Here is a 26,191-nt window from a genome sequence, read left to right on the forward strand (position 1 = left end):
ACAGGGAAGGCCTGGAGTGCTCCAGTCCATAGGGTCGCAAGGAGTCCATAGGGTCGCAAGGAGTCAGTCACAACTGAGCGACTTAACTGAACTGAAGTCACAGGGAAATTTATAAAACATGAAAATACCAGTCTCAAATCCATGTACATTATATATCCATTTTTGTTTAAAAAAATGAGGCAGGGAGTCCAATGGATAAAAATAGTTTAAAAGGAAACACACTAACATGTTACCAGTGACTATCTCTGGGTAGGGGAATTATGGAAGATTTTTATATTTACTTTTTGCTTGCCTGCATTTTACTAAGATTTTTACAGTAACTTTTTTTTCTTTAAAGCTGATACATGCTACATTGTTTTAAAGTAGAAAATATATCCTGAAGGAGAAAGAGAACAACTAAAGATATATTTAGACTCCTTTGGAGGTTATTTTTTGCACTCTTGAAAACGTTTGTAACATTGTGAGCTCAAACAACTATGTAAGAAAGCTATTCCCATAATTACTATAGTTAGATCACTTATATCAGCAACACTGGCATATGCCCTATATGAGAGACACATAATTTACTGTTACTCTGAATTTTCTTTCTCTTCAGATAAATTTTTTTCTGAATTGGCCAAATTTGTCCTATCTCTGGCTGATGTCAATGGAACCCCAAATGAGGTGGACAATCATATATAATTACTGAATGAAGACTTCAGTATTTAATATCTAGCTGGAAGTTGAATATTTCTCTCCCCCCTTTATTAGTCAGGGTTCTCCATGTGCACAAATATAGGAAGAGGTTTCTTTTAAGGACCTGGCTCACATGATTATGAAGCCTAGGGTTTACACAATTGGCAGGGTTTGCGGGCAGGTTGAAGACCGTGCAAGGAGCCACTGTTGCAGTTCAAGTCCAGAGCCTGTCTGCCTGAGAATTCCATGCTGTTCCTGGAGGTCAGTCTTTTGTTCTAAATATTTAGATCTGCAGCTGATTGGATGAGGCTGACCCACATTATGCAGGACAATCTCCTTTACTTAAAGTCTGCTAGTTTAAATGTAAATCTTATCCCAAAACACTCACAGAAGGCATCCAAAATAACATTTGATCATATATCTGGGCACTATGGCCCAGCCAAGTTGACACATAAAATTAACAATTACACCACTTAAAAAAAAAAATGAATTAAGTTGGGAGGGAGGGATAAAAAGTAAAACTACCACTCTTATAGAAATGAACTTTTTGAGCTTTTAAGACCTTAATCTTCCAAGTATAAATTAAAATTACATTTTATTTAAACATTTGCTTAATTTTCAACTAGAAATATGATAAATCACTTACATAGGTTTCACTGACTTTTAGAAGCACTCCAAAAGAGATGATTAAATAAAACTGTCAAGGCTTCCTTTATTATTTAAAAAAAATTTTTTTTAAAAAGCTTATTATACTTTTAACGAAAAGTCAGTTTCTTCCCAGTTTGATAAAGGCATCTGAAAAGTATATCACGGTGACTTTATTTTTGAAATGTAGTTATACTTTCACCCCTTCTTTTTCTCAGATTTTAGCTGATATATGGGAGGAACAAAAGTGTTTTGTATCTCATCTTCAGATGGCGAACTCTTCTACATTATTTTGGCCCTGATATTTCATGCTATTTAGGACTGATGCTTTAAGACTGCTCTGATAGCCTTCGTATAATCTCACTGCTTTGGAGAATGGTGGGCTGGCAATCATTCACTGGCTCTGAAACCGTGTAAATCAGATTGGGACTTGAATCCATGGTCTTTTAACTAAGATCACACCTGGTGTCAGGACATAATGAACCTCGGGTTCTTGATGTCTCATTGCATAAAGAATTCAGTGAGAGACAAAGTGATAAGTAAAACTTTATTTTCCTGGGCTCCAAAATCACTGCAGATGGTGACTGCAGCCATGAAATTAAAAGGCACTTGTTCCTTGAAAGAAAAACTATGACAAACCTGATAGTGTATTAAAAAGCAGAGGCATTACTTTGCTGACAAAGGTCTGTATAGTCAAAGCTATGGTTTTTCCAGTGGTCATGTATGGATGTGAGAGTTTGACCATAAAAAACGCTGAGCAGTAAAGAATTGATGCTTTTGAACTGTGGTGTTGGAGAAGACTCTTGAGAGTCCCTTGAGCTGCCAGGAGACTAAACCAGTCAATCCTAAAGGAAATCAACACTGAATACTCTTTGGGAGGACTGATGCTGAAGCTGAAGCTCCAATACTTTGGCCACCTGATGCAAAGAGCCAACTCTTGGAAAAGACCCTGATGCTGGGAAAGATTGAAGGCAGGAAGAGAGGGGATGACAGAGGATAAGATGGTTGGATGGCATCACTGACTCAGTGGACATGAGATTGAGCGAGCTCCAGGAGATGGTAAATGACAGGGAGACGTGGCATGCTGCAGTCCGTGGGGTCACTAAGAGTCACACACAACCGAGCAACTGAACAACAAACCTTCACATAAACACTAAAAGTCCCATAAAAAAACATAAATCAGATAAAAAGCTTTTTATTGTAAAAGGCACATTTGCAAAATTTTTAGTGTCAAAATTCTTTAGATTAATAACATCTTAGTTTTAAAACTTTGAAGTTATTATACTTACTTCTTTCAAATATAAATTCTCACCCTAATTAGAAAATCTCTTCTGTTTGTCAAGAGAAATGGCACTATCCAAAATGTTGTTCCAGTTTTCTGTCTACCTAGTCTCTTAACTTCATGTTATTTAAACTTGTACATAGTACTCTCCTGAAACTACTCTGTAAAAGGTTACCATCTACTATTCCAACAGTCTCCTTCCTACAACTATTCTACCTTTCAATTCATTCTTGTCATATGAGCAATTTAACCTTTCTGAAACACGTTTCATTTTGTCAGTCCCCCAATCAATAGCACCAAGTGAAAACTAGTGGAATGAATAGTGGGAAGTAGGGTGAAGCCAGGTTATGGCTGCCCTAGAAAGTTAAATTCCGAGAGGGAAGGTTTTGAGGAGGGAATTAATATGATAAAAGGTGTTGTTTTACTTAGATCATGCTAGTTCATGGGGTTGCTAAGAGTCGGACACGACTGAGCAACTTCCCTTTCACTTTTCACTTTCATGCACTAGAGAAGGAAATGGCAACCCACTCCAGTGTTCTTGCCTGGAGAATCCCAGGGATGGGGGAGCCTGGTGGGCTGCCATCTATAGGGTCCCACAGAGTCGGACACGACTGAAGTGACTTAGCAGCAGTAGTAGCAGTAGCAATGGGCAGATGAATTAGAGATAGGAAGATGAGTCAAGGCGATCAGCTGTTGCAGAAATCAAGTATACTGCACTGATAGAAGGGAAAGTCTTGTGGGGTCTGGGCTGGCCAAAAAATGCTGCCTTGTTGAGAAGTTCATGGCATTGTTCAGTAGAATTCTCCAAACTGCCTGGAGAGTGCAGTGCAGGGTTTAAGGAATACACAAAATGAAGCAATTTATTTAAAGTGTAGCAATTTGATTTTGGATGCAAAGGCTGAAGTACAAAAGTGTCTGTGGTATTATAAAGTGTTGCTGGTTCACTTGGGCATGTGAGACTATGCCCAGGGACTATGGCCGCTCTCTTTAAGAGCTATGACTATACTCAGTTAACCCCATAAAGTGAGTTCTTTGGCCCTTTTCTCAAGAAACCAGGTCAGACAAACCAAACAAAACTCTGGTTCTGCTATTGCTGCAAACTAGCAGAAACCTACGCTCCTCAAGTACCTTCTGGGCTTCGAGGAACCCCCTCCCAAGTCATTACCCTGCAAAGTTGGAGAGAACTGTAAACCCTTTCTTGTTCCATGAGCTAGAAACTCGCCTCAGACTTCACGAACTGTTCCAGGGAACAAAGGTTAGTAGGAGAAAGAATTCAGGCTTACATTTTTCTTATACCTGTATAGTAAGACTGTGCTTTCTACATAAGGGGGTTCTTGGTTAGAAGGGAAAAAATTCCTAGTCTTAATTCCCTCTTGAGAGCTAGGAAACTTGTCTTCAGACTAACACAGTGGGAAACAGGGTTTGTTTATTTGTTTATTTTAAGTTAAAGCAGCTGTAGTCAGAGAGAGACATAAGGAGGATCCAGGAAGGAGGGAATGCTCACAGAATCAATTGCTTGGAAACCTAGAAGCATGAGTTACAGGGATTTTTTTCAAACAAATTATCAGAGATGTTGGACATGGCTGTCTCAGAAAGATGGAAATTCAGAATAAAGATTGCAAGAGGGAGTGAAGGAGTGGGTAGTGGAAACTGGAAGCTCCACATTGTCTGGTGCTATCAGATTAGTTTCATTACCACCTGCCTCCCACCTGTAGTCTGTGCTGTCTTTTCATCTTCTACTTCTGAACTGTTTAGAGTCCACCCATCTTTTAAGCCTTAGCTCCATTTCACTTCCTCCTTCAAGTGTTCTCTGAATATTATAGTTTCTATTTCTTTCTCCATTCCCTGAAAGCTTATTGAGTTCATAGTTACAATCACACTAGTTAGCATGTTAATAGTAATATCAAAAGTGTAAGCCTACTCCCCTACAGTAAGGCAGTGTAATTTTTCAGTTTGGAGATTGTACTGTAAACTTTTGTATACTGCTTGGAAAAATTCTGGGTTTTATACTTATTAAAACGGGCTTCCATGGTGGCTCAGATGGTAAAGCATCTGCCTACAATCCAGGAGACCCAGGTTCAATCCCTGGGTCAGGAAGATCCCCTGGAGAAGGAAATGGCAACCCACTCCAGTACTCTTGCCTAAAAAATTCCATGGACAGAGGAGCCTGGTGGGCTACAGTCCATGGGGTCACAAAGAGTCGGACGCGACTGAGTGACTTCACACTCACTCACTCAATACTTATTAAATACATCTAGGTCTAAAGTTCTGTTAACTATTCAAGAACAACTACTTAAATATTTGATTCTGTGTAAAAGCTTTTATCCCAACTTGCTTTAACTAAACTTTCAAATAAGTTGTATCGATTTTGACTATCTAAACAAAATCGCCTGTAGCAGAGTTGAACACTTGGAGCTCATTCAGAAATGTCAATAAAGGGGGCAGCACCTCCCCTACCCCCCTCCCTCCCCGCCCCCGCCATTGCTAGACTTCTAGCAATAAGTCCTCAAATTCAGTCTGCAGAGTAGAGACCTTATAATCATTTCGATGACAAAAGTGTCAAATTTCGAAAACATCTGGAAAAAACAGTGAAATGATCATTTAATAATAGTTCGCTTCTCTGCCAAATTAGGGAGTTGACCAGGTTTCACAAACTCACTGCGGCTCAGATTCTAACCTGGTTTCGCATTATTAGTTGCAGGCAGCCAATTGGGCCGTTTGGGTGCCGTGCATCCTGGGAGCTGTAGTTTCAAGCTCGCTCCTCCCGACCACTAGCTCCACCGAGCAGCCGGGAGGACGGTTGCCTGGTATTAACAGCAAGCGGGAAGTATGGCGGCGGCGTGTGCCGCCGCGGCTTTGCCTCCTGGAGAAGGTAAGGCGATCCCCACCCTTGGGTGCCGAGGTTTACTCCATGGAACTGAATTAAACAGTTGCCAGGTGGAGAGAAGAAGACTAGGTTTAATGGGTGCAGTTCTGGACCAGTTCTTTTGATGCAGAGTTGTGGGCTTCGCGGAGGCGCGCTGCCCTCTGGGAATTGTAGTCCCTTAGGCGCTGCCTCGTTCTGCAGCGTCGCGGCGAGGTCCAAGCAAGGGACTACAAACCCCCAGAGACCTTAGCGCTACCGGGCGCCGCGGGTCCCGCGCTCCTGAGGATACCTGGTCTGCGGGTTTCTGGCAGCGGTGACCGTTCTTGGATGTTTACGTTGAGTTCTGGGTACCCAGGTGAAAACTGTAAAATCTCCCCCTTTCTCTCAGTTCCTAGAACGTTCAAGAAACTCTCTGTCTAACACAGTTCGCTAGATTGACGTTGGACCCTTTCTTGGAAGTGTCCCAATGGCCAAGATAAAATCTGAGGATTATTCAGAGCCCACAGTTCACCACCCCTTGTTATGCAGACGGTATTCTGGGATCTAGTTTGGTCGCTGCCCAAGCGCGGGGTGTGGGTGCTTCCGTGGGTACTGTGTGAGTGGAGCTCCTTTGTTTTGGTTACAGCTCGGAAGCTCTGGGTCACAGGCAGGACGGAGGGTCGATGCCCCTTTCCACCGCTTAGATCTGGCTCATTATGTGAGAGAGAGAGGGTCGAAGAGGTGTTTCGATCCCTTTGAATTGTGTGCAGAGGCTCTGCATTTTCCTGGGTCGGTACATAGCTTTCATCAAACTCTCAAATCCAGTTACCACCTGTCCTCCCAAATGCTAGAAGCCATTAGACAATGGAAAAACGTTGATATCTTTCAGGAGAGCTATCTTGCATAATTATTTCCCGCAGTAATCTTAATCTGGGTAGAAATTTGAAATTGGCAGTTTCTCTAGCCCCTCCTCCCTCAGATAGCTGCTACTCTTAAACTCCACCTCCCCAGTCCACCGCGGCAATGAATATACTGATAGTATAGCAGTTAACATTTATAGAGCACTTTTTATATGAGCCAGATTATGTTCTGTCTTTTTTTTTTTAAATCTCATTTTCTCTGTAACATTATAAGGCAGGTATTATTATCATTCCTATCTTAGAGAGTAGAAAAGTGAAAGTGAAATCGCTCAGTCGTGTCCGACTCTTTGCGACCCGGTGGACTGTAGCCCACCAGGCTCCTCCTTCCATGGGATTCTCCAGGCAAGAATACTGGAGTGGGTTGCCATTTCAAGTGAGCCCCAAAGAGATCAATAACTTGCCCAATAAACCACCGTGTTTAGTGGAGCCAGAATTTGAACGTCTGTTAAGTATACCAAATCATGTTATTATGATTATTATGAATGCTATGTGCCAGGAATGGGATTGAGTGCTGTTCATAGGGTTTTGATTTTCATCTCCATATCAATGTAATGAAGTAGGTAGATTATTCTCATCTTGTAGCTAAGTCAACATAACTATACTTTGATTTTCAAAATAGCTTGGGCACTTTATGGTATACTGGTAGTTAGGTTGTAAGCAGGTTGATCTCTATCAAAAGATTAGTTACATCTAAAAAAATACAGTCATTACTTAGGCATAAAATATGGAATAATAGTTCACATTTAAGTGTGAAGAATTCCAGAGTATTTAATATCGTAGAAACTTGAGTTGTTGTTGTTCTTCAGTCACTGAGTCATGTCCCTCTCTTTGTGACCCCATGGACTGCAGCATGCCAGGCCTCCCTGTCCTTCACCATCTCCCAGAGGTTGCTCAAACTCATGTCCATTGAGTCGATGATAGCATCCAACCATCTCCTCCTCTGTCCTCCCCTTCTGCCTTCAGACTTTCCCAGCATCAGGGTCTTTTCCAAGAGTCAGTTCTTCCCGTCAGGTGGCCAAAGCATTGGAGTTTCAGCTTCAGCATCAGTCCTTCCAATGAATATTCAGGACTGATTTCCTTTAGGATTGACTGGTTTGATCTCTTTGCAGTCCAAGATACTCTCAAGAGTCTTCTCCAACACCACAGATCAAAAGCATCAATTCTTTGGCGCTCAGCCTTCTTTATGGTCCAACTCTCACATCCATACATGAATATTGCAAATCTAGTTATAATCTGATACTTCTAAAGGAAAGTGAATAATTTCATTCTGTAGTCACTGAAAAGTTGATTGCTTTAGTTTTAAAATCTTGATATTTATTTTACTCTAGTGTTTTCTAACTCTAAATGTATAAGATTTTGTAAGTATAATTTTATCCCTATGCTTAGTTTTGTATTTGTGTTTTCTAACAATTTCCCTTCTCTTTTCAAGGATCAGTGGTCAATTGGTCAGGGCAAGGGCTACAGAAATTAAGCCCAAACTTACCCTGTGAAACTGATATTCATACTTTGATTCTGGATAAAAATCAGATTATTAAATTGGAAAATCTTGAGAAATGCAAACGATTAGTACAGGTAGGTATTGCTGTGTGGGGGAAATAGTTATATAAGACCAGTTTATTATTATACAAAATAAAGCAGTAAGGTAACAAATGTAACTCTGTAAACCTAGAAAGTAGTAAGTATTGCCTTAAATTATAAAGAATTAATAGCTAAAATAAATTTAAAAATAAAATAATTTAGTAAAAATTTTAAAAATTAATTTTTTCATGATGACCATTAAATGATAATTTTAAAATTTCTCCTGAAGATTAACACTTTTTTGTCACCTTTAATGTAGACTATACAAAGAGCATTTGTTAAAAAAGAAAACATTTTATGTTGGCTAAATAACATAACATTTTGTGTTACCTCATGGTGGAGGTAAAAAGTTGATTCATTGATTCATTCAACATTTATTGGACCCTTCTTATGTGTCTGACATTGTTCTAGATTTTGATGGAGACAATGTAAGGACTCCATTATTGTGGAGTTTACATTCTCAAGTAGTTGCTGTGTTGAAGATATTTTCTTTTAGTACTTGGAGGAGGTGTGGGATTCTTCAACTTTATCTCTGTTTTCTATTGCTTAGGAGTGACAGCAATAATAAATAGTCACACTGCAGAATATTTAGACAATATATGTGAAAAGTACAAACTGAGTTTCTATATTTGGGAATGTTTGACCATATAAACAAATCTTTTTCGCCACCCTAATGTGAAAGTAAGAATAATGATATGTTTTCTTTCCTCAGTTGTCAGTGGCTAATAATAGGCTGGTGCGGATGATGGGTGTAGCCAAACTGACCCAACTCAGGGTGTTAAATTTGCCTCATAATAGCATTGGCTATGTGGAAGGCCTAAAGGAACTGGTTCATTTGGAATGGCTGAATTTGGCGGGAAATAATCTCAAGGTGAATTCTTTCTTTCTTTTTTTTTTTGGTAGTTTTTTTTTTTTTTAACTTCACAAAAGTATTTGCTATGAACAAGGAATTTAAGCAGTAGAGAATTAAGTAGAATAAAAAATGAAAGTATCCACTCCCATTCCCCAGAGATAATTTTGGTTACCATAAACTAAAAAAAAAAAAAATCTCATTTTGAAAATTCATGCAGAATTAAGCTCTGTGTGCATGTTTAATGGTACAGTGAAGAATAGAATGTTTTAAAAGTCAGGAGCTCTCAATTCTGGTCCTGCTCCCACCACTTAGTAATGATCGTTTTGGGTAAGTTAATCAGTATTTCTGTGTCTTTTTTGTTTGTTTGTTTGTATATTTTGTTTTCTGTGTCTTATTTTTTGATATTGTAGACAAGGGAACGGTCTTAAATGAAGAAAACTGACTTATCAAGCATGTAAGGTTTGCTCTTCTAACTACCTTAACTGTTTTAAGTCATTCAGTCTCATGACAGCCTATAAAGTAGGTACAGTCTTCATGTGTATCATATAGATGAAGAAACTGAAGTACAGAGAAGTTAAGTAACTTGTCTAAGCTCACAGTCAAGAAGTTGCTGAGCCAGGATTTGAATCCAAGCAGTTTAGCTCCAATGTTAACTTGTAAAGTCTATGCTATATCAACTGTCATGTGTCATCACTGTTCCTTCAAGCTGTAAGTATCTGGCATGATATGATCCTCTGCTCTAGAGGGATAATGAAGGTAGAAACTTGCTTTATAACAATATGCCAAATTCTGTTGCCACTGCCTTGTCTTTCTCTTGCTAAGCACTGCTCCTCTGCTTCTGACAGTAAGAAAGAGGGAAGAGGGTCAGCTACAAGGAAGACTTTCATTTTTTGATTTTGTGTGCATGAAATACATTTCCTTTTCTTGTAATAGGCCATGGAACAAATTAACACCTGCACCTCTCTACAACATCTCGATTTATCAGACAATAACATACCCCAGATAGGTGATCTATCTAAATTGGTATCACTGAAGGTAAGTGTGTTTTCTATGTCGCTTCTGAAATTTTATACTAAAATACCAAGAGAAAGTGACCTAATTGATCTGTATATAGATCTGCAAGAATAAATTGTGTTCATTATGATAAAAATTCTATTCAATTCAGTTCAGTTCAGTCGCTCAGTCATGTCCTACTCTTTACGACCCCATGAATCGCAGCACGCCAGGCCTCCCTGTCCATCACCAACTCCCAGAGTTCACTCGAACTCAGGTCCATCGAGTCGGTGATGCTGTCCAGCCATCTCATCCTCTGTCGTCCCCTTCTCCTCCTGCCCCCAATCCCTCCCAGCATCAGAGTCTTTTCCAATGAGTCAACTCTTCGCATGAGGTGGCCAAAGTACTGGAGTTTCAGCTTTAGCATCATTCCTTCCAAAGAAATCCCAGGACTGATCTCCTTTAGAATGGACTGGTTGAATTTCCTTAGTGTACCAGAAATTAAGTGTGAAACTTTTTGTTGTTAATTTCTATTACTGATTTACTTTAACTAAAACTGGTCATTGTAGTTAAAATTAATGCTTATTTACTGTTCAACAAACATGATGAAATTCCCTTCATGCCTAGTCCGTCAACATTAGTAGCTTTAGTTGTATAGCATCAGTAGTGCGTAACATGTTGGTGGGGTTAAGAGTAATCATTCCTGTTTGACACTGAAGACTGCTATTTCCTTTTAGTGGTAGATATTATTAAATTATCAAAATTAACCTCACTTTAGAAAGTCTGTTGCCTATAGCACTTTTTATGGAGGGAAATGCAATAAAATAAATATGTAACAGTTGGAATCAACAGCTTCATAAAACGTGAGTAGGCTTTTTCCATATTTTAACTCCCTTGGATATCATTAGCGTGAGATGAATTCATTAAGCCCCAGAAATAGTATTATTAGCTCAACTTTTGCCTTTTTTTTAGCAGAAATCATAACAATTACTCTAAAAAAATTTGATGTAGTCAGATACTGAAAGAATTCAAATGAACTAAAGATGATTGAAAGTTTTTTTTTTCTGGAATGGAGGCATGATTACTTTATCAGAATCTTGGTATTGAGAGTCTTCAGTTTATTTTTCATTGTTGCTGTCTTAATTTGAATTTGAGTCAGGTTTATCAAGTACATTCTGTCTTCCTCAAGTTTTAAGTTACCAAGAGAATATAGTTGCAAATCATAGTTTGTGGGTTATATCTCTTTCCTGGAAAATTTGCTTTCTACCTGATTGTTTCTCTTTTTTGTTGTTGTTGTTTTGGCTGCACGCAGGATGACACCCCACTCCAGTACTCTTGCCTGGAGAATCCCATGGATGGAGGAGCCTGGTGGGCTGCAGTCCATGGGGTCGCTAAGAGTCAGACACGACTAAGCGACTTCACTTTCATTTTTCACTTTCATGCATTGGAGAAGGAAATGGCAACCCACTCCAGTGTTCTTGCTTGGAGAATCCCAGGGACGGGGGAGCCTGGTGGGCTGCCATCTATGGGGTCGCACAGAGTCAGACACGACTGAAGCGACTTAACAGCAGCAGCAGCAGGATATCTTATTTCCCTAACCAGGGATGGAACCCATACCCTCAGGGAATTCCCTGTAGCTTTTTGTTTCAATGAATGTTTTCTTTCACTTTTTTCACCCTCTATTTTGGTGTTTTAAAAGGAAATGAACAAGTATGTTGAAAGTTGGTCAAGTTTAAATAACTTGCAACATGCCTTTTGCTAAACTAAGCATATGTTCTTTGGCAACTCTTTAAACTTTCTTGAGCTTAGAATATGGATGTGAAAAGAGAGTTGGACCAAATGGCCACCTAAGACCCTTATAGCATTAACAGTCTTTGATTTATGTGTGATGAGAAGTTATAATAAAATAGATCACTTTCCTTTTGTATACATTATTTTGGTTTTATCAAAATAGACCAGTTGGTCTATTTCCATTTGTAATTCATTGCATTTTTACTTTCAAGACCCTGCTTTTACATGGAAATATCATCACCTCTCTTAGAATGGCACCTGCTTATCTACCCAGATGTCTTGCTATACTTTCTTTGGCGGAAAATGAAATCCGGGACTTAAATGAGGTAAAATTTGAGGGTATCTTATGGGATCCCGGGAGCTGGAAACTCAGGAGAGATGCAGGAAAAGGTGGTGAGCTTGCTTTAGATGAGCATCTTGGAAGAAACTGCTATCAGGGTGAAACACGTGGCTCCAGAAGACCATTCTTTTTCTTTCCACTTTTATTTAATGTCAGTAGGTTATTAAGGCTTAATTTCATTTGTAATGCTGCACTCTTCACTCCACTGGGAAGTGATTGTTGGTGGAGGGACATCTACATTAAAGGGGTTAATAAGGCATACTCTGTACCTTTTTCTGGCTTCTATTATGTTTTCAAACTAGGGTTCTCTTTGCTAGGAAGCAGTGCTTTCTAAGGGACTTTGTGCAGCAAGAACAGATGGCCATATTGTTGGAATTTTTGGAGTCAGTGGATAATATAAGAGTATTACTTGTCACTTTTCAAAACAAGAGGGAAATTGTTGCATTCTCAAACTGCCAGAGATGTGTAATCAGCAGAAGCCCTGTGCTTGCCACTGAGTAGTCCATTTCATGCAACAAAGATGTTCTTTGTTCCAGGTCTCTTTTCTGGCATCCTTAACTGAACTGGAACAGTTGTCAATCATGAATAATCCATGTGTGATGGCAACACCTTCCATCCCAGGGTTCGATTATCGGCCATACATCGTCAGCTGGTGCCTAAGCCTCCGAGTCCTGGATGGATATGTGATTTCTCAGAAGGAAAGGTGAACGTGACCCCTCCAATGTCACATTTATCATGGGAATTAACTGACAAGCTCATTTCTAGCTTACTACAAATTAAGAAGCTGAATATTGCTTGAAATATGAATATAGAAATTAGTCATTCAGTTCAGTTCAGTCTCTCAGTTGTGTCCTACTCTTTGCGACCCCATGAATTGTAGCACACCAAGGCTCCCTGTCCATCACCAACTCCCGGAGTTTACCCAAACTCATGTCCATCAAGTCAGTGATGCCATCCTGCCATCTCATCCTCTGTCGTCCCCTTCTCCTCCTGCCCCCAATCCCTCCCAGCATCAAAGTCTTTTCCAATGAGTCAACTCTTCTCATGAGGTGGCCAAAGTATTGGAGTTTCAGCTTCAGCATCAGTCCTTCCAATGAACACCCAGGACTGATCTCCTTTAGGATGGACTGGTTGGATCTCCTTGCAGTCCAAGGGACTCTCAAGAGTCTTCTCCAACACCACAGCTCAAAAGCATCAATTCTTCAGCGCTCAGCTTTCTTCACAGTCCAACTCTCACATCCATACATGACCACAGGAAAAACCATAGCCTTGACTAGATGGACCTTTGTTGGCAAAGTAATGTCTCTGTCTCTGCTTTTGAATATGCTATCTAGGTTGGTCATAACTTTCCTTCCAAGAAGTAAGTGTGTTTTAATTTCATGGCTGCAGTCACCATCTGCAGTGATTTTGGAGCCCCCAAAAATAAAGTCTGTCACTGTTTCCATTGCTTCCCTATCTATTTCCCATGAAGTGATGGGACCAGGTGCCATGATCTTAGTTTTCTGAATGTTGAGTTTTAAGACAACTTTTTCACTCTCCTCTTTCACTTTCATCAAGAGGCTCTTTAGTTCTTCACTTTCTGCCATAAGGGTGGTGTCATCTGCCTATCTGAAGTTATTGATACTTCTCCCGGAAATCTTGATTCCAGCTTGTGCTTCATCCAGCCCAGCATTTCTCATGATGTACTCTGCATATAAGTTAAATAAGCAGGGTGACAATATACAGCCTTGACGTATTCCTTTCCCTATTTGGAACCAGTCCGTTGTTCCATGTCCAGTTCTAACTGTTACCTCCTAACCTGCATACAGATTTCTCAGGAGGCATGTCAGGTGGTCTGATATTACCATCTCTTTAAGAATTTTCCAGTTTGTTGTGATAGCATATAATTTAGAAATAGTTTAAATGTAATACTTTAGAATATCTATATAATCACCATTGAAAAGAAGACTAAATGTAACCAGCACTGCAGAGGTCTTCTTTGTCCCACTCATCATAACTCCCCTCCCCACTATAGTGACTTTTTGATAATTTAGAAAGATTATTTTTTTTCCTTGTTGCTATGGAGCTCCCACCATAGTAGCTAAAATTAGAAGTATGAGCAATATGTTTAATTTTGATGGCTATGTAGAGCAATTGGCACTCTCATTAACTGTTCTAGGAGTATAAATCGTGCGCCACTTTGAAAAACTGACAATATTTACTGAATTTAAACATATAAATACCCTATGACTTAACAGTTTGACTCTGCTATATACCCTAGAGAAATAGGAACTTATGTATGCCGGAAAAAATGCATAAGCATGTTCATAGCAACCTTATGCATAATCACTCCAAACATAATCACTCCAGCCTTATTTGTAATCACTCCAACTTGGAGCTATGTGGGACGTTTGAGAAATGTCAGTCTGTAAAGAAATAAATACAATACTGTTATCACATCTCAAAAAATTTAACAATAATTCCTTAATAACACAAAATATTAAGTGCTTATGTTTAGTCCTCATAAATGCAGTTTTTAAATAGAATTTTGGAAACTGGTTCCAAATAAGGCCATACAATGTAATTGCTTGATGTATTTAAAATATATCTTTCTTGCTCTCTTTTTCAGTATCTTGAAAGTTTACTGTTTATTGCATGCTGCATGGGTTGGCTGTGCTGATTTGGTCGTTTTCACTTGGGGTCTTGTGGTGTGATCACAGTCAGGGCTGGAGTCATTTGAAAGGTCAGCTTGGCTAGAGGTCCAAGATGATACTTTCAGATCTCTCTGTGGGCCCCCTGTCTCTCTGCTTTGCTTTCTTTTCTCTTTTTGGTTATTGAAGAAATCAGATTCTTTGTCCTACAGAGTTTCCTACTGTGCTTATTTTGCCAATTGCTGCGTCCCCATGTGCTTTGACATACTCTCCCCTTTTGTGTTTTCTGTAAATGGGTAGTTGAAGGTGGAGGTTTGATCAGATTTTTGTGGGGTCAAGAACAGCTTTTTGGGTCCTGTTGAGAGGCACATGGTATCTGGTTGTCTGTTATGTTATGAGAAGCTATTAACCGTCAGTGCCTAAATCCATTAATTCATTGAGAGTTGCAAAATGGTGAAATTTTAATTCTGTAATTCATTTTTAAATAAGCTGGAATACTTCTGTGAAGTAACTATTCGGTTACTCATTGGTATAGTTTGTATAGGAAAGATGGAATTAATAATATTTAATTCTCCCCCTTTATCAGTTTTTAAAGATGATGAGATGGTAGCTCACTAGCATCCTTCAACTGTGACCAGTTGGCTTTAAAAAAACTATAATTATGAACTAATGAATTTAAACACAGTTTATGTATTTAGGTACTTCAGTTTGACAGTGAATGGAGGGAATACTTATTGCTTCTTTGAAGATAATTTTAAAATATTTGGAACCATTTAGTACAAATCATTGGAAGTGCCCCTAAGCAAGAAAAAATGTTTAAACCATAACAAGAGTAAGGAGAGTAAAGCAGAGGATAATTTTTCTTTTTAACGGAAATGTTATTCCTGAAAAACATCTAGTGATGCTGGAAAGGCATATTAAGAAGGAAGATCATTATTGCTTGAAAATGTATCTTGTCTACCCCAGTGCCAGCCCTTCTTTCTGTCCCCCAATTCCAGTTTAAAAGCTGAATGGCTGTATAGTCAAGGCAAGGGGAGAGCGTATCGGCCTGGCCAGCACATCCAGCTTGTCCAGTATCTGGCTACGGTCTGTCCTCTCACTTCTACGCTGGGCCTTCAAACGGCAGAGGATGCCAAGCTAGAGAAGATTCTGAGCAAGCAGAGGTGAGCGCATTTATCTGTAGCAGCTGATGAGACTTTCCTGCAGAGTTAGCAGGATTGGAGAGAGTGCTGCAGCCACATTTCTGGACCCCCTGGGGCCCTGGTCACCACAGCGGGCTTTCAGAGGAGCCAAACCATGCAGTGCAATCTAGTTTCCTCCCCAGTAGCTGCTAGTCATTTCCTGAGTGGGGAGAGCCTAGCAGCCTGGCAGCCTGGGATTTAAAATAACTTCATTTGTTCTTTTAATGTGGGTGTTTTACATGGGCTTTAAAATACTAATGTTATAGAGACTTCCCTGGTGGTCCAGTGGTTAAATATCCGCCTGGCAATGCAGGAGTCATAGGTTTGATTCCTGGTCCCAGAAGATGGCACATGCTGTGGAGCAGCTAAGCCTGTGCACCACAGCTACTGAGCCTGAGCTCAAGAGCCCAAGCTTTGCAACGGAGAGGCCACTTGCAGTGAGAAGCCTGTATGCCAGAACAAAGAGTAGCTCCCGCTCACCACAGCTAGAGAAAGCCCATGCACAGCAACAAAGACCCAACGCAGGCAAAACTAAATAATAAATAAAGCTTTTAGAAAAAAACGTAAAAGAAAAATACTAACGCTGTATAGCTAGAAGCATTTTTAGTAGTCACGTCTTTCATCAGAGATCCTGTCTTTGAAGGTTCGTGTGTGTATATTTATGATGGTGTCTGACTGTGATTTAAAAATAAATTTCTTAACATTTTCTATCCATGAGACTTTGTAATTTTGAGGTCATTAAAGGTATGTACTTTGAAAACTTGTAAACTTCTCCCTTCTTGACATTGTTACCTGTCGAATTGTTGAAGGAAGCAGAGAAGCTTTCTTTTTTTGATTTGTGTGAAATCACATGAGGTATTCTGATTTTAGATTTCACCAGAGGCAGTTAATGAACCAGAGCCACAATGAAGAGTCGTCTCCTGTTGAATCAAGGGCATCATTTGTGCCAGAGCATTCCAGCCCCATTCAAGATGGCCAGGTAGTCCCAGAAAGCGGTAAGAAGTTAACTGATCTCCGGTCCTTTTTTGTTTGATCTATTTGGTATCATAAAACAGGAAACAGTACATATTTTCAGAATGTTTTACTGGTTAGCTCAAGTGAACATTTGGATCTTTTATTTTATTACATATGTAAATTACACAAATGGCAGCTTCCCTTTTGTCTCAGTGATAAAGAATCCACCTGCCAATGCAGGAGATGTGGGTTCAACCCCTGGGTCAGGAAGATCCCCTAAAGAAGGAAATGGCAACCCACTCCAGTATTCTTGCCTGGAAAATTTCATGGACAGAGGAGCTTGGCATGCTGTACAATCCATGGGGTCATGTCGCAAAAGAGTCAAACATGACTTAGTGGCTAAACAACAATATACGCAGACATCTGTAACTATTAAATGTCTTAATTTTTTAAAACATTCAGAGGACTGCCACCTTTTGACTTGACCTAGTACTTCGATTATTTTTATGATTATTGCAAGAATTTAGTTTCTTAAAAATATTTGGTTTGATATTTTAAGGCGTTTTGGAGGAAATTACTGAAATGATTTCATTGCCTTTTACTATATTTGAGGGATTAAATTTCATTAAAGGGATACAACTGAAAAAAAATCCCTCCGTAAATATTTAATGTTTCCAGTGACATTCTGTTGATTCTTTTAGAACCTGTCATCCAAGTCAATTCTTGGGTTGGGATAAGCAGTCATGATGACCAATCACATGCTGTTAAGAATAACTTTCCAACCTCTGTACACACTGCAAGATATTCTCGAAATGACCTGCACCTGGAAGACATCCAGACCGATGAGGACAAGTTAAATTGCAGTCTCCTCTCTTCAGAGTCTACTTTTATGCCAGTTGCATCAGGACTCTCTCCAGTATCACCTACAGTGGAGCTGAGGCTGCAAGGCATTAACTTGAGCCTAGAAGATGATGCTGCTGCAGATGAATCTGTGAAAGGGCCAGAAAACCAGAACTTATCAAGCAAGGAAGAGGAAAAGGCTTTGGGGGCTGCAAATGAGAATTCTGTTCAGATGACAAAAAGTGCAGTTGGTACAGAGGTAAATGAGAAAGATGGACTGTTAGCTTGTCCTGAGCCAACAGTCACCAGTGCTGGCTTGAAGGATCACACCCACAGTCTTACGTCTTTTCCTGAGTCAGTTGGACACAATGTCTTCCATACGCAGCCAGACAGTGAAGAAGCCAGGTCTCAAATAGCTTCAGAGAAGCTTCCCTGCAGGCTGTTAACCCAGAAATCTGTTCCTTTGGGACAAGATAAAGTTGCCCTCCAGAAACTGAATGAAGCAGCCACCAAGCTTCAGGCCTGTTGGCGGGGCTTTTATGCCAGGAACTACAACCCACAAGCTAGAGATGTGCGCTATGAAATCCGTCTTCGCAGGATGCAAGAACACATTGTCTGCCTAACTGGTGAAATAAGGAGGTGGGTGAGAAGTCCGTTTTAAGGCCTTTACTGTGAAGATGCTGTTTTGTTGGTTTGGGGGTGTCAGATTCTTAGCTTTGATTCAGAACACTGAATCAAACTCTTGTGTCTGGGACACTTTCCATACCATGTTGCCACTCTAGGTTTGTCTCTGACAGTGTACTGAAGGCAGCTTGAGAGCAAGGACTGCAATATGTGCCTCCGTATCTAGTGCTGAGATTGGAATATAGATGCAGCATAGCAGTAAATGTTGGATGAAATGCATGCCTTATGGACGTCTATGTACCTAAACACAGAAGATACAGAAGATGTAGAAAAACTGAATGAGTATAAAAGTGAGACGATGAGGAAGTCTACATAGAACCCAGTAGATGGCATAAGAATTAAGGAAAATAGTAGGGACTTAGAAGGGGTTAAAATTTGGTGGCTATGGTGGAAGTTATGTGTTCATTCTCTGGCTTACATGTTTTCATGACTGTCAGCCAGGGAAATTAGGATTTCATAGATTTATTCTGAGTATCAGTACTGTACCTGGCAGTATTTACTGAGATTAGCAAGTGGGAGAGGAGGAAGAGTAAAAGAGACTGAGAAGGGACAGCCAGAGAGGGAGGAGAACTGGGAGAGAGTGTGTCCCAGCTCCAGCAGGGCCATGTTTCAAGAGAGAAGAGAGGTGCTGTAACAGGACCGAGAACTGTATACCAGATTCAGCAACTGGCAGTGACTGTGTGTTGAAGGTCCCCAAAACTATCCCCAGGTTTGATTTGTAAAAAGGACTCTTGACTCAAAAAAGCTATTCTTTATGATCATGTTTATTATGGTTTATTAGAGTGAAAGGATATAGATTACAGTCAGCAAAGGAAGAAGACACACAGGGCAAATTTCTGGAGAGACCAGGTTCCAGCTTCTAGTTGTCTTCTTCCAGTGCAGTTTTATAGGTGGGGCTCAATTCTTGAAGCAACAATGAGTGAAAACACGTGAAGTATTGCCAACCACGGAGCTTCCTCAAGCCTTGGCATCTGGGGTTTTTATTGGCGGACAGTCACCTAGGTCAGTCCATATGACTGACCTTAACTACTCAGACCTCAGCCCCCACCCAAGGTCAAACCAATAACATTGTAGCCCAGGGTCTCAGGTGAACCAAACTGGTATTCACCATAAAGCACATTGTTAGCATAAACCAAGGTCTCAGAGGTACAAAGGTGCTCTAATCAGGCGGGATATTCCAAAGGTTTAGAGGTTATCTCTCAGAAGCTGGTCAAGGCCAGTCCTGTCTTTAGGATGTTCGAATTTGAACATTTCAGTCCTGCCAAGTTAACCCTTTCCTGCCCAGTGAGCTTCCTAAGAGTAGCTTCAGGGGGTAGTGGGATGAAGTCTGTTTGGAAAGGACTGAATAGTGAAAGAGAGGTGAAGAGTGAGCACAACCAGCTTTGGATGAGTGTTGCTGTGAGGAGGAGAAGGGAGCAGGTGGTTGCCAGAGGAGAATCTGAAATTAAGAAGATGGGAGATACGGAGGAGGTTTATGTGTTGGTGGAAATGATTCAATAAGGAAGGAAAAACTGATGGCGCAGAGCAATGAAAGAAGTGCAGGGCGGAAGTTGTTGAGAAGGTGAGAGAAGAGGTTCGGTGCACAAGCGGAGGGAGTGAGGTAGGAGCAGGGGCGGGTAAGGTGGTAGGTGTTGATGGTGGGGGATGCGGAAGTCCTGTCTGATGGGTGCTTCTCTTTTTTCAGTAATATACAAGATGTGGTCAGCACTTGGGAAGGAGTGGGTGAGGATGTGAGATGAGAGGCTGAAGAAGAGAGGTGTGAAGTATGGAGTGAATATCTTAAAAGTGAACTTACAAAGGGAATGGAGAATTGCTGGATAGTATGAGGAAAAACTTAAACGTGTGAAACAATAAGTGAAACTGTGATTTTTATCAGCAGCTCTCAGCTGTTCTATTCTGATTTTGGACCCAGTTCAGACAGGAGTGGGTTTTTTTCCCAGGTGAATATGGTAGGAGAGAGAGGGAAGATCAAGGGAGCTGAAGACTTTTTGAAGGGAGATGATTATAGTGATAGATCTTGGAACTTAAATGAGGTAAAAGGAAAGACAGGAGAAAGACATCATTTGAATGGTAGTTATCCAGGTTGTTGCAGATTGTGGCAAGAACAAGTGAACTGAGAGGTTTGTGTTGGTGCTTGAAATCGTTTTTTTTAAATGGTGTAGTCAAAATACTTGAGTCTAGAGTGGAGACTGACATGACTTAGTAATTACACCGCCACTACTGCCAGAGTGGGACTGAAGATGATTGTTAGATAGAGCATCCATGTGAATGTCAAGGGCTCCAGAGATGACCAGGGCCACAGGGCAGAGAAGAATACTAGTGCTGAGGCTTCAGTGAATGGGGTCGATAGTGAGAGCTCAGTACTTGAAAAAGAGTTTGGGGAAATTTAGCAGGATGGCTGGAGTTCTTGCAGGAGGAAGGTTAAGAATCATTTGTAAACAGCAGCGGAATCAGTGTTCTGACCCTGATGTATAAGTGAAAAAAATAGCTGCTACTTGAGAGGGCTACAGGGCCCTTGGAAGTGCGTCTGATTTGGTCAAGGAAAAGTTCAGAGAAGAATCTGAGTGTATATATGGGAGTTTGCTGATTATAATTCAGAAGTCCTACATGGTGCAGTAAGAAGGCTTGAGGGGCTAGAGAAAGTAGGTCAGAGTTTCAGAACAAAACGGGGTGACAGTTTAAGAGATACTGGACAGCTAAGGGAACCGTAGGTCTGTGATAAGTTTTAAGTATGGAAGGGGGACAGTGAGCCCACAGTGAAACTTTAATGAATGAGGGGAAGTTATGCACAGGGAAGTCTGTTGATGATAGCAAGGAGTATGTCAGGACCTGGAGCAAACAGGGATGTGAAATTTGATGGGATTAATCCTGCTGGTCTCTTCAAAGAGGAGACCATTCTCTTCTCTTTGAAGCTGTGATTCTGATCCTTTCTGCTGCTCTTGCTCCTTCTGTGTGTTTGGCTGCAAAATTGAGGCCAGATTAAAAAAAAGCCATTTAATATTTTATTTTTCAGTACTAGCAATACTTTGTAGAATCAGTATAATCTGAATTTCAGTCACATCTAATTTGGTTTCTATGTTGAGTCATAGTTTAAAACTAAAGTTTCACTTAGATATTCTAAAAGTGGAAAGCACTTATATTTTATTAATCTCTTTACAATGTATATGTTTATTTGTCATAATAAGAAGTACAATTCAAAGCACCCTTTCTTGTGTCAGTAATGGACTTTGAACTATTGTAGATTAAGAAAAGAAAGAGATGAAGAACGGATTCAAAAATTTGTTCAAGAAGAGGCTGTCAGATTCCTTTGGAACCAGGTAAGCCCCTTCCTGCTGACTTACCTACTGTGTAAATGAAGAAAAACTCTAGATTTGCTGAGGTAATCATAGAATAGTTACAGGTGAGGTAGCACCCTTTCTCAACGTTAAGGCTGTGGTTTGTGTTCACTGCCACTAACTCTGAACTAGGACAGTGCATTTTGTTACATTTTATTTAATCTGAGCAAAAATATTTTCATAATTTTGACCAGAAAGATAAAGAACTATAACACTGACGGAAAGTGCTAAATTGAAGGATATTAGACAACTGTCCAATAGATATAAAAGGCCCAGTTTAAGTTTCAGGTAGCTGTCTTATCTTTTAAGACTATTTGAATGAAAGATGATTGAAACAGTGTGTGATGGCTACAATATGCATGTCCTAAAAAGTCCACATGACTTCCACGTAGAGAGTTTGAATCCTGAAATAGCACGCTATGGGGACAGTTCAGACATTGGTTTTACTACTACTGTATCCCACAAATAGTTCTCAGTGATTATTCCTTGGAAGTATTTTTAGAAAAGAATTTGTTATAATAGGATTTTATCTATACTGTTATTTTTGAAAATACATAGTAATAGGTCTGGAATGATACATATCAAACTACTATCAAGGATTACCTTGAAAGATGGTCTAAGGGAAACTAAAAAAATCTCTATATTGCTTTCTTGTTGCATATGTTACAGTAAAATTCTGAGGTTCTAAGTATACTTTAAAAATGTAAAGGTCCGGGAATCCCCTGGCAGTCCAGTGGTTAGAACTGCACACTTCCACTGCAGGGCGTGTGTGTTTGATCCCTAGTCAGAGAACTAAGATCCCACCAGCTGTGTAGCGTGGCCAAAAGAAAGAAAAAGAAGTAAAGATCGTATTATTAAGAACTCCAGGAATTTTTAGGTATTTTAGAGTTGCGTATACTTCATTGTTAGGTTTTTTCCCTCTCTTTTTAAAATAATTAATTTTTGGCTGTGCTGGGTCTTCATTGCTGCAAGAGGGCTTTCTGTGGTTACAGGAAATGGGGGCTACTCTTCATTGTGGTGCTCAGGCTTCGATTGAGGTGGCTTCTCTTGTAGCAGAGCACAGGCTCTAGGCACACCAATTTCAGTAGTTGTGGCACATGGCCTCTGTAGAATCTTCCCAGACCAAGGATTGAACCTGTGTTGCCTGCATGGGCTGGGGGGATTCTTATCCACTGTACCACCAGGGGAAATCCTGCATTATTAGTTTTTAAAAACTCTTATCTCAAATGGGTATCTAGCATGAGACTCCCATTTTAGAGAATCTACTCATATTAATAGGTTCTACTGTGTCTTGTTAAATAGACTTCAGTGTATTGAGAACCTCATTGACCCCTTAGTGAGCTGTATGTGCGTTATTGTGCTTCTGATTATCTTTCTAGTAGGAGCAAGTGAATTGCTTTGGCCCATCCCTGCTTTCCTGCTTTCCAACAACGTGAACCACTTTTGCCAACCAGGTCTAAGCTGGGGGTGCTGTGGAAAGGATCAGGGGAGTCAGGACATTTCTAACTCCAGTTTTGCCATCTGCCGTTTACCAACTTCCTGAGTGTAGGGGGGAAAGAAACCTCAAAGGACAGTTGTAAAATAGGCATGATTTATATTTTGTAGTGAAACTGTATCCTTTGGTTTGCAGGTAAGGTCTCTACAAGCTTGGCAACAGACTGTGGACCAGCATCTAAGTTCCTGCCATATTGATGTTCCCCCTATATCAAGTACTCTGGTGCCATCTAAACCTCCTTTATTTACCCAAAGTCAGGAGCCATCTTCTGATCAAAATTCTGATTGGTTCATTGCTCCTGATGAAGCTCCTCAAGAGAAATCCTTACCAGAATTTCCAGACTCTGGTTTTCATTCCTCCTTAACTGAACAAGTTCACTGTTTACAGGATTCTTTGGATTTTGAAAAAAGTTCCACAGAAGGTAGTGAAAGTTCCATAATGGGGAATTCCATTGACACTGTCAAGTATGGCAAAGAGTCAGACATAGGGGATGTTAGTGAAGAACATGGTGAATGGAGTAAGGAAGGCTCAAACAATGAGCAGGATAATAGTCTGCTTGAACAGTATCTAACTTCAGTTCAGCAGCTAGATGATGCTGATGAGAGGAGACACTTTGATGAAGGGACGGGAGATAGTAAGCTTCACCTACCTCGTTCCCCTGAAAAGTTAGATGTCTTATCTGATAGTGCTTCTGTAGATGTCGCTCAAGGTGTATCTCCCGCTTTGCCATATGAAGTCAGCCAGACACCAGAGAATTGTGAATTAAATGCAGACATACAAGGGCAGCAGTCAGAATGTGATTCTACATTTCAGGTATTGCATGTTGGTATTATTGTGTAGCATGTCTGGTTGCTTGAAAAGCAGAAGTCTATTTAGTTTAAGAATATTTTCATGGCTTTTTTTGGGGGGAAGAATATTTCTCCCAATTTTGTTACTATTTTTTTTCCCCTGCAACCTAGGTACTGAGGTAAATCTTCCTTTTTGTTTTGTTAGCTTTTTATTTAGCTATAATGTATCAAACAATATTTATATTGAAAGCCACATGCACTTTATTAACTAAATTTCATCAACAGTGTTCCTATGTTTTGATGTATTCATTTCCTTTCAGAAATAAACTAGAATACCTTAAAGGAGATAGAAATTTTACCTTAAAGGTACAAATAAGAGAATTTTTAATTCTTCTGTATGTGAGAAAGTTAATTATGTAGTAAGGAATGTAATTTGCTACAGTAAATATAAATGACATATAGGATTGTGAACTATTGAAATTTGCCAGCCTCTTTGGAGTAAGAACATATGTTTTTAAGCTTTTTCCTCTCTATTAATCCATGAAAGACTTCTTGTAAGCAAACAGGAAAAAAGGTAAGATGATAGGATTTTTCAGTGGGAATAATTAAGTTGTTTCATGGAAAACTTGAACGTTATGTATCAGTTTTAACATATGAAGCAAAGTTGTCTGTCCAGAATTAAAGTGAAGCTTATTTAAAGGGCAACACAAGAATATTTCTGTTAGGTATAGGCTCCATTCACTTGGGATAATATCCCAGCAAACATTTATTATCTTTTCATTTAGTGATTTTTCACCCCATAGATAAGCATTCCCTGGTGGCTCAGTTGGTAAAGAATCCACCTGCAATGTGGGAGACCTGGGTTCGATCCCTGGGTCAGGATGATCCCCTGGAGGAGGGCATGGCAACCCACTCCAGTGTTCTTGCCTGGAGAATCCCCATGGACAGAGGAACCTGGCAGGCCACAGTCCATGGGGTCACAGAGTCAGACACGAGTGAGTGACTAAGCACATGCACAGATAAGACTTTATGTGCCAATATATTGCCAGAAATTAATGTACACTTTCTTTGTTCCTGCTTTATATTTGCTTATATATTTCAGCAGAGGCCCATGGTTGTTTACTTCATTCTTGACCTCATAGAAAAGAACATTTAAAATAATACCAGTGGTAGAATAGGAATGACATTTTTAATAAGGACTTTTTTCCATCTAAATCTGAAAAAGTGCCACATTTGGAAGACAACTTGATGGTGGTAAAGAAAAAATAAACCTCATTTATTTCTTTATTCATTAAAAAGAGTATATATCTGTAACTCCAGGAAGAAATGATAATATTGTATTTGAATGTTAATAAATGCATTTGCAAATCAAGGATAATTTTTGGAAGCTTGAGATTCTAATCTTTGAGAATGTTCTAATATCATTGAACACACATATCTGACTTCCCCCCAGTCTGTGTGTACAATGATTTAAAACTATGGCAATAATTAAGTGTTCTTTAAATTTAGGTGCTAAATATGTATTCATTATTCAGTTACAGTCACCAGGTCCCCTTCTTTGAAGTTACATAAAATAAAAGCTGATCCTTCCAAGAATAAAGTCAGGGATCACATTTTATGTTGAGAGTTAGAAACATTTCCTCACTGTGGGTAAAATGTTCTTTTCTCAGTTTTTAAATATGTAGCACTCAGGTTGAGAAGAAATCCTGAGGTTGAGAAGAAATCCAGAATCTCTTGCAAAGGAAAGATTTTCTGTCTCTTACAAACAAACAGCAGTCTTACATTCAAAAGATTTTCTCTAGTGAAGCATGTGAAACATTGATGTGTGTTAAATAAAAATAGAATTTTTAACTTTTTGAATAATGCTGATTATCTTTCCTGAATGATTTTGAATTTCTTCTTAAATCTACCCTATTTTTCTATTTTATAGTTAAGTGCCTCATTTGCTGCCTGTAGTTAGACAAAGGAAAACCAACTTGCACTGCACTAGTACCAAAGTGCTGCTTCATGGTGCATTAATTGCTTGTTAATTTCTTATAAAAGCTCCTGAAATGTTGCGGTTCAGTATTACCTAGTGGGTTTCTGCTGAGGTCTCCTCCCTCTTCTTCTTTTTTTTTTTTTTTTTTGAGAAATGGCAAAACACAACTGAATTCATTTGAGTATTAGCATTTACAAGCAACATTTCCTTTTTTTACCTTTGCCTTGTTTTTCTAGCCCATAAATGGTATTCAGCATACTTTTAATTTGAAATTGGCAGAATATGATAATGACTAATATCCTACTCTTCATTCTATTTAACTTTACTAGTGTTTTGAAGTGCAAGAATATTAAGTAGCCCCCAACCTTGACTGTACAGATTACC

General features: G+C 39.6%; 1 protein-coding gene across 3 annotated transcripts; it reads left to right on the forward strand.

The window, feature by feature from the left end:
• Window positions 1–5,431: 5,431 nt before the first annotated feature.
• On the forward strand, window positions 5,432–25,135 carry CEP97 (centrosomal protein 97). Of its 3 annotated transcripts, XM_068975524.1 has the most exons (11): window positions 5,432–5,474; window positions 7,797–7,939; window positions 8,658–8,816; window positions 9,732–9,833; window positions 11,795–11,908; window positions 12,459–12,625; window positions 15,551–15,715; window positions 16,604–16,728; window positions 17,566–18,166; window positions 21,453–21,528; window positions 23,177–25,135. In XM_068975524.1, the coding sequence occupies exons 1-11, from the start codon at window positions 5,432–5,434 to the stop codon at window positions 23,879–23,881; spliced, it is 2,400 nt and encodes a 799-aa protein (XP_068831625.1). In that variant the 3' UTR covers window positions 23,882–25,135. The 3 variants fall into 3 exon arrangements, with proteins under 3 accessions (XP_068831625.1, XP_068831623.1, XP_068831629.1); XM_068975522.1 differs by lacking the exon at window positions 9,732–9,833 and having other exon boundaries at window positions 17,389–18,166; XM_068975528.1 differs by lacking the exon at window positions 9,732–9,833.
• Window positions 25,136–26,191: the final 1,056 nt, after the last annotated feature.

The sequence above is a fragment of the Capricornis sumatraensis genome, chromosome 1, assembly GCF_032405125.1.
Source record: "Capricornis sumatraensis isolate serow.1 chromosome 1, serow.2, whole genome shotgun sequence".
Lineage (NCBI taxonomy): Eukaryota > Metazoa > Chordata > Mammalia > Artiodactyla > Bovidae > Capricornis > Capricornis sumatraensis.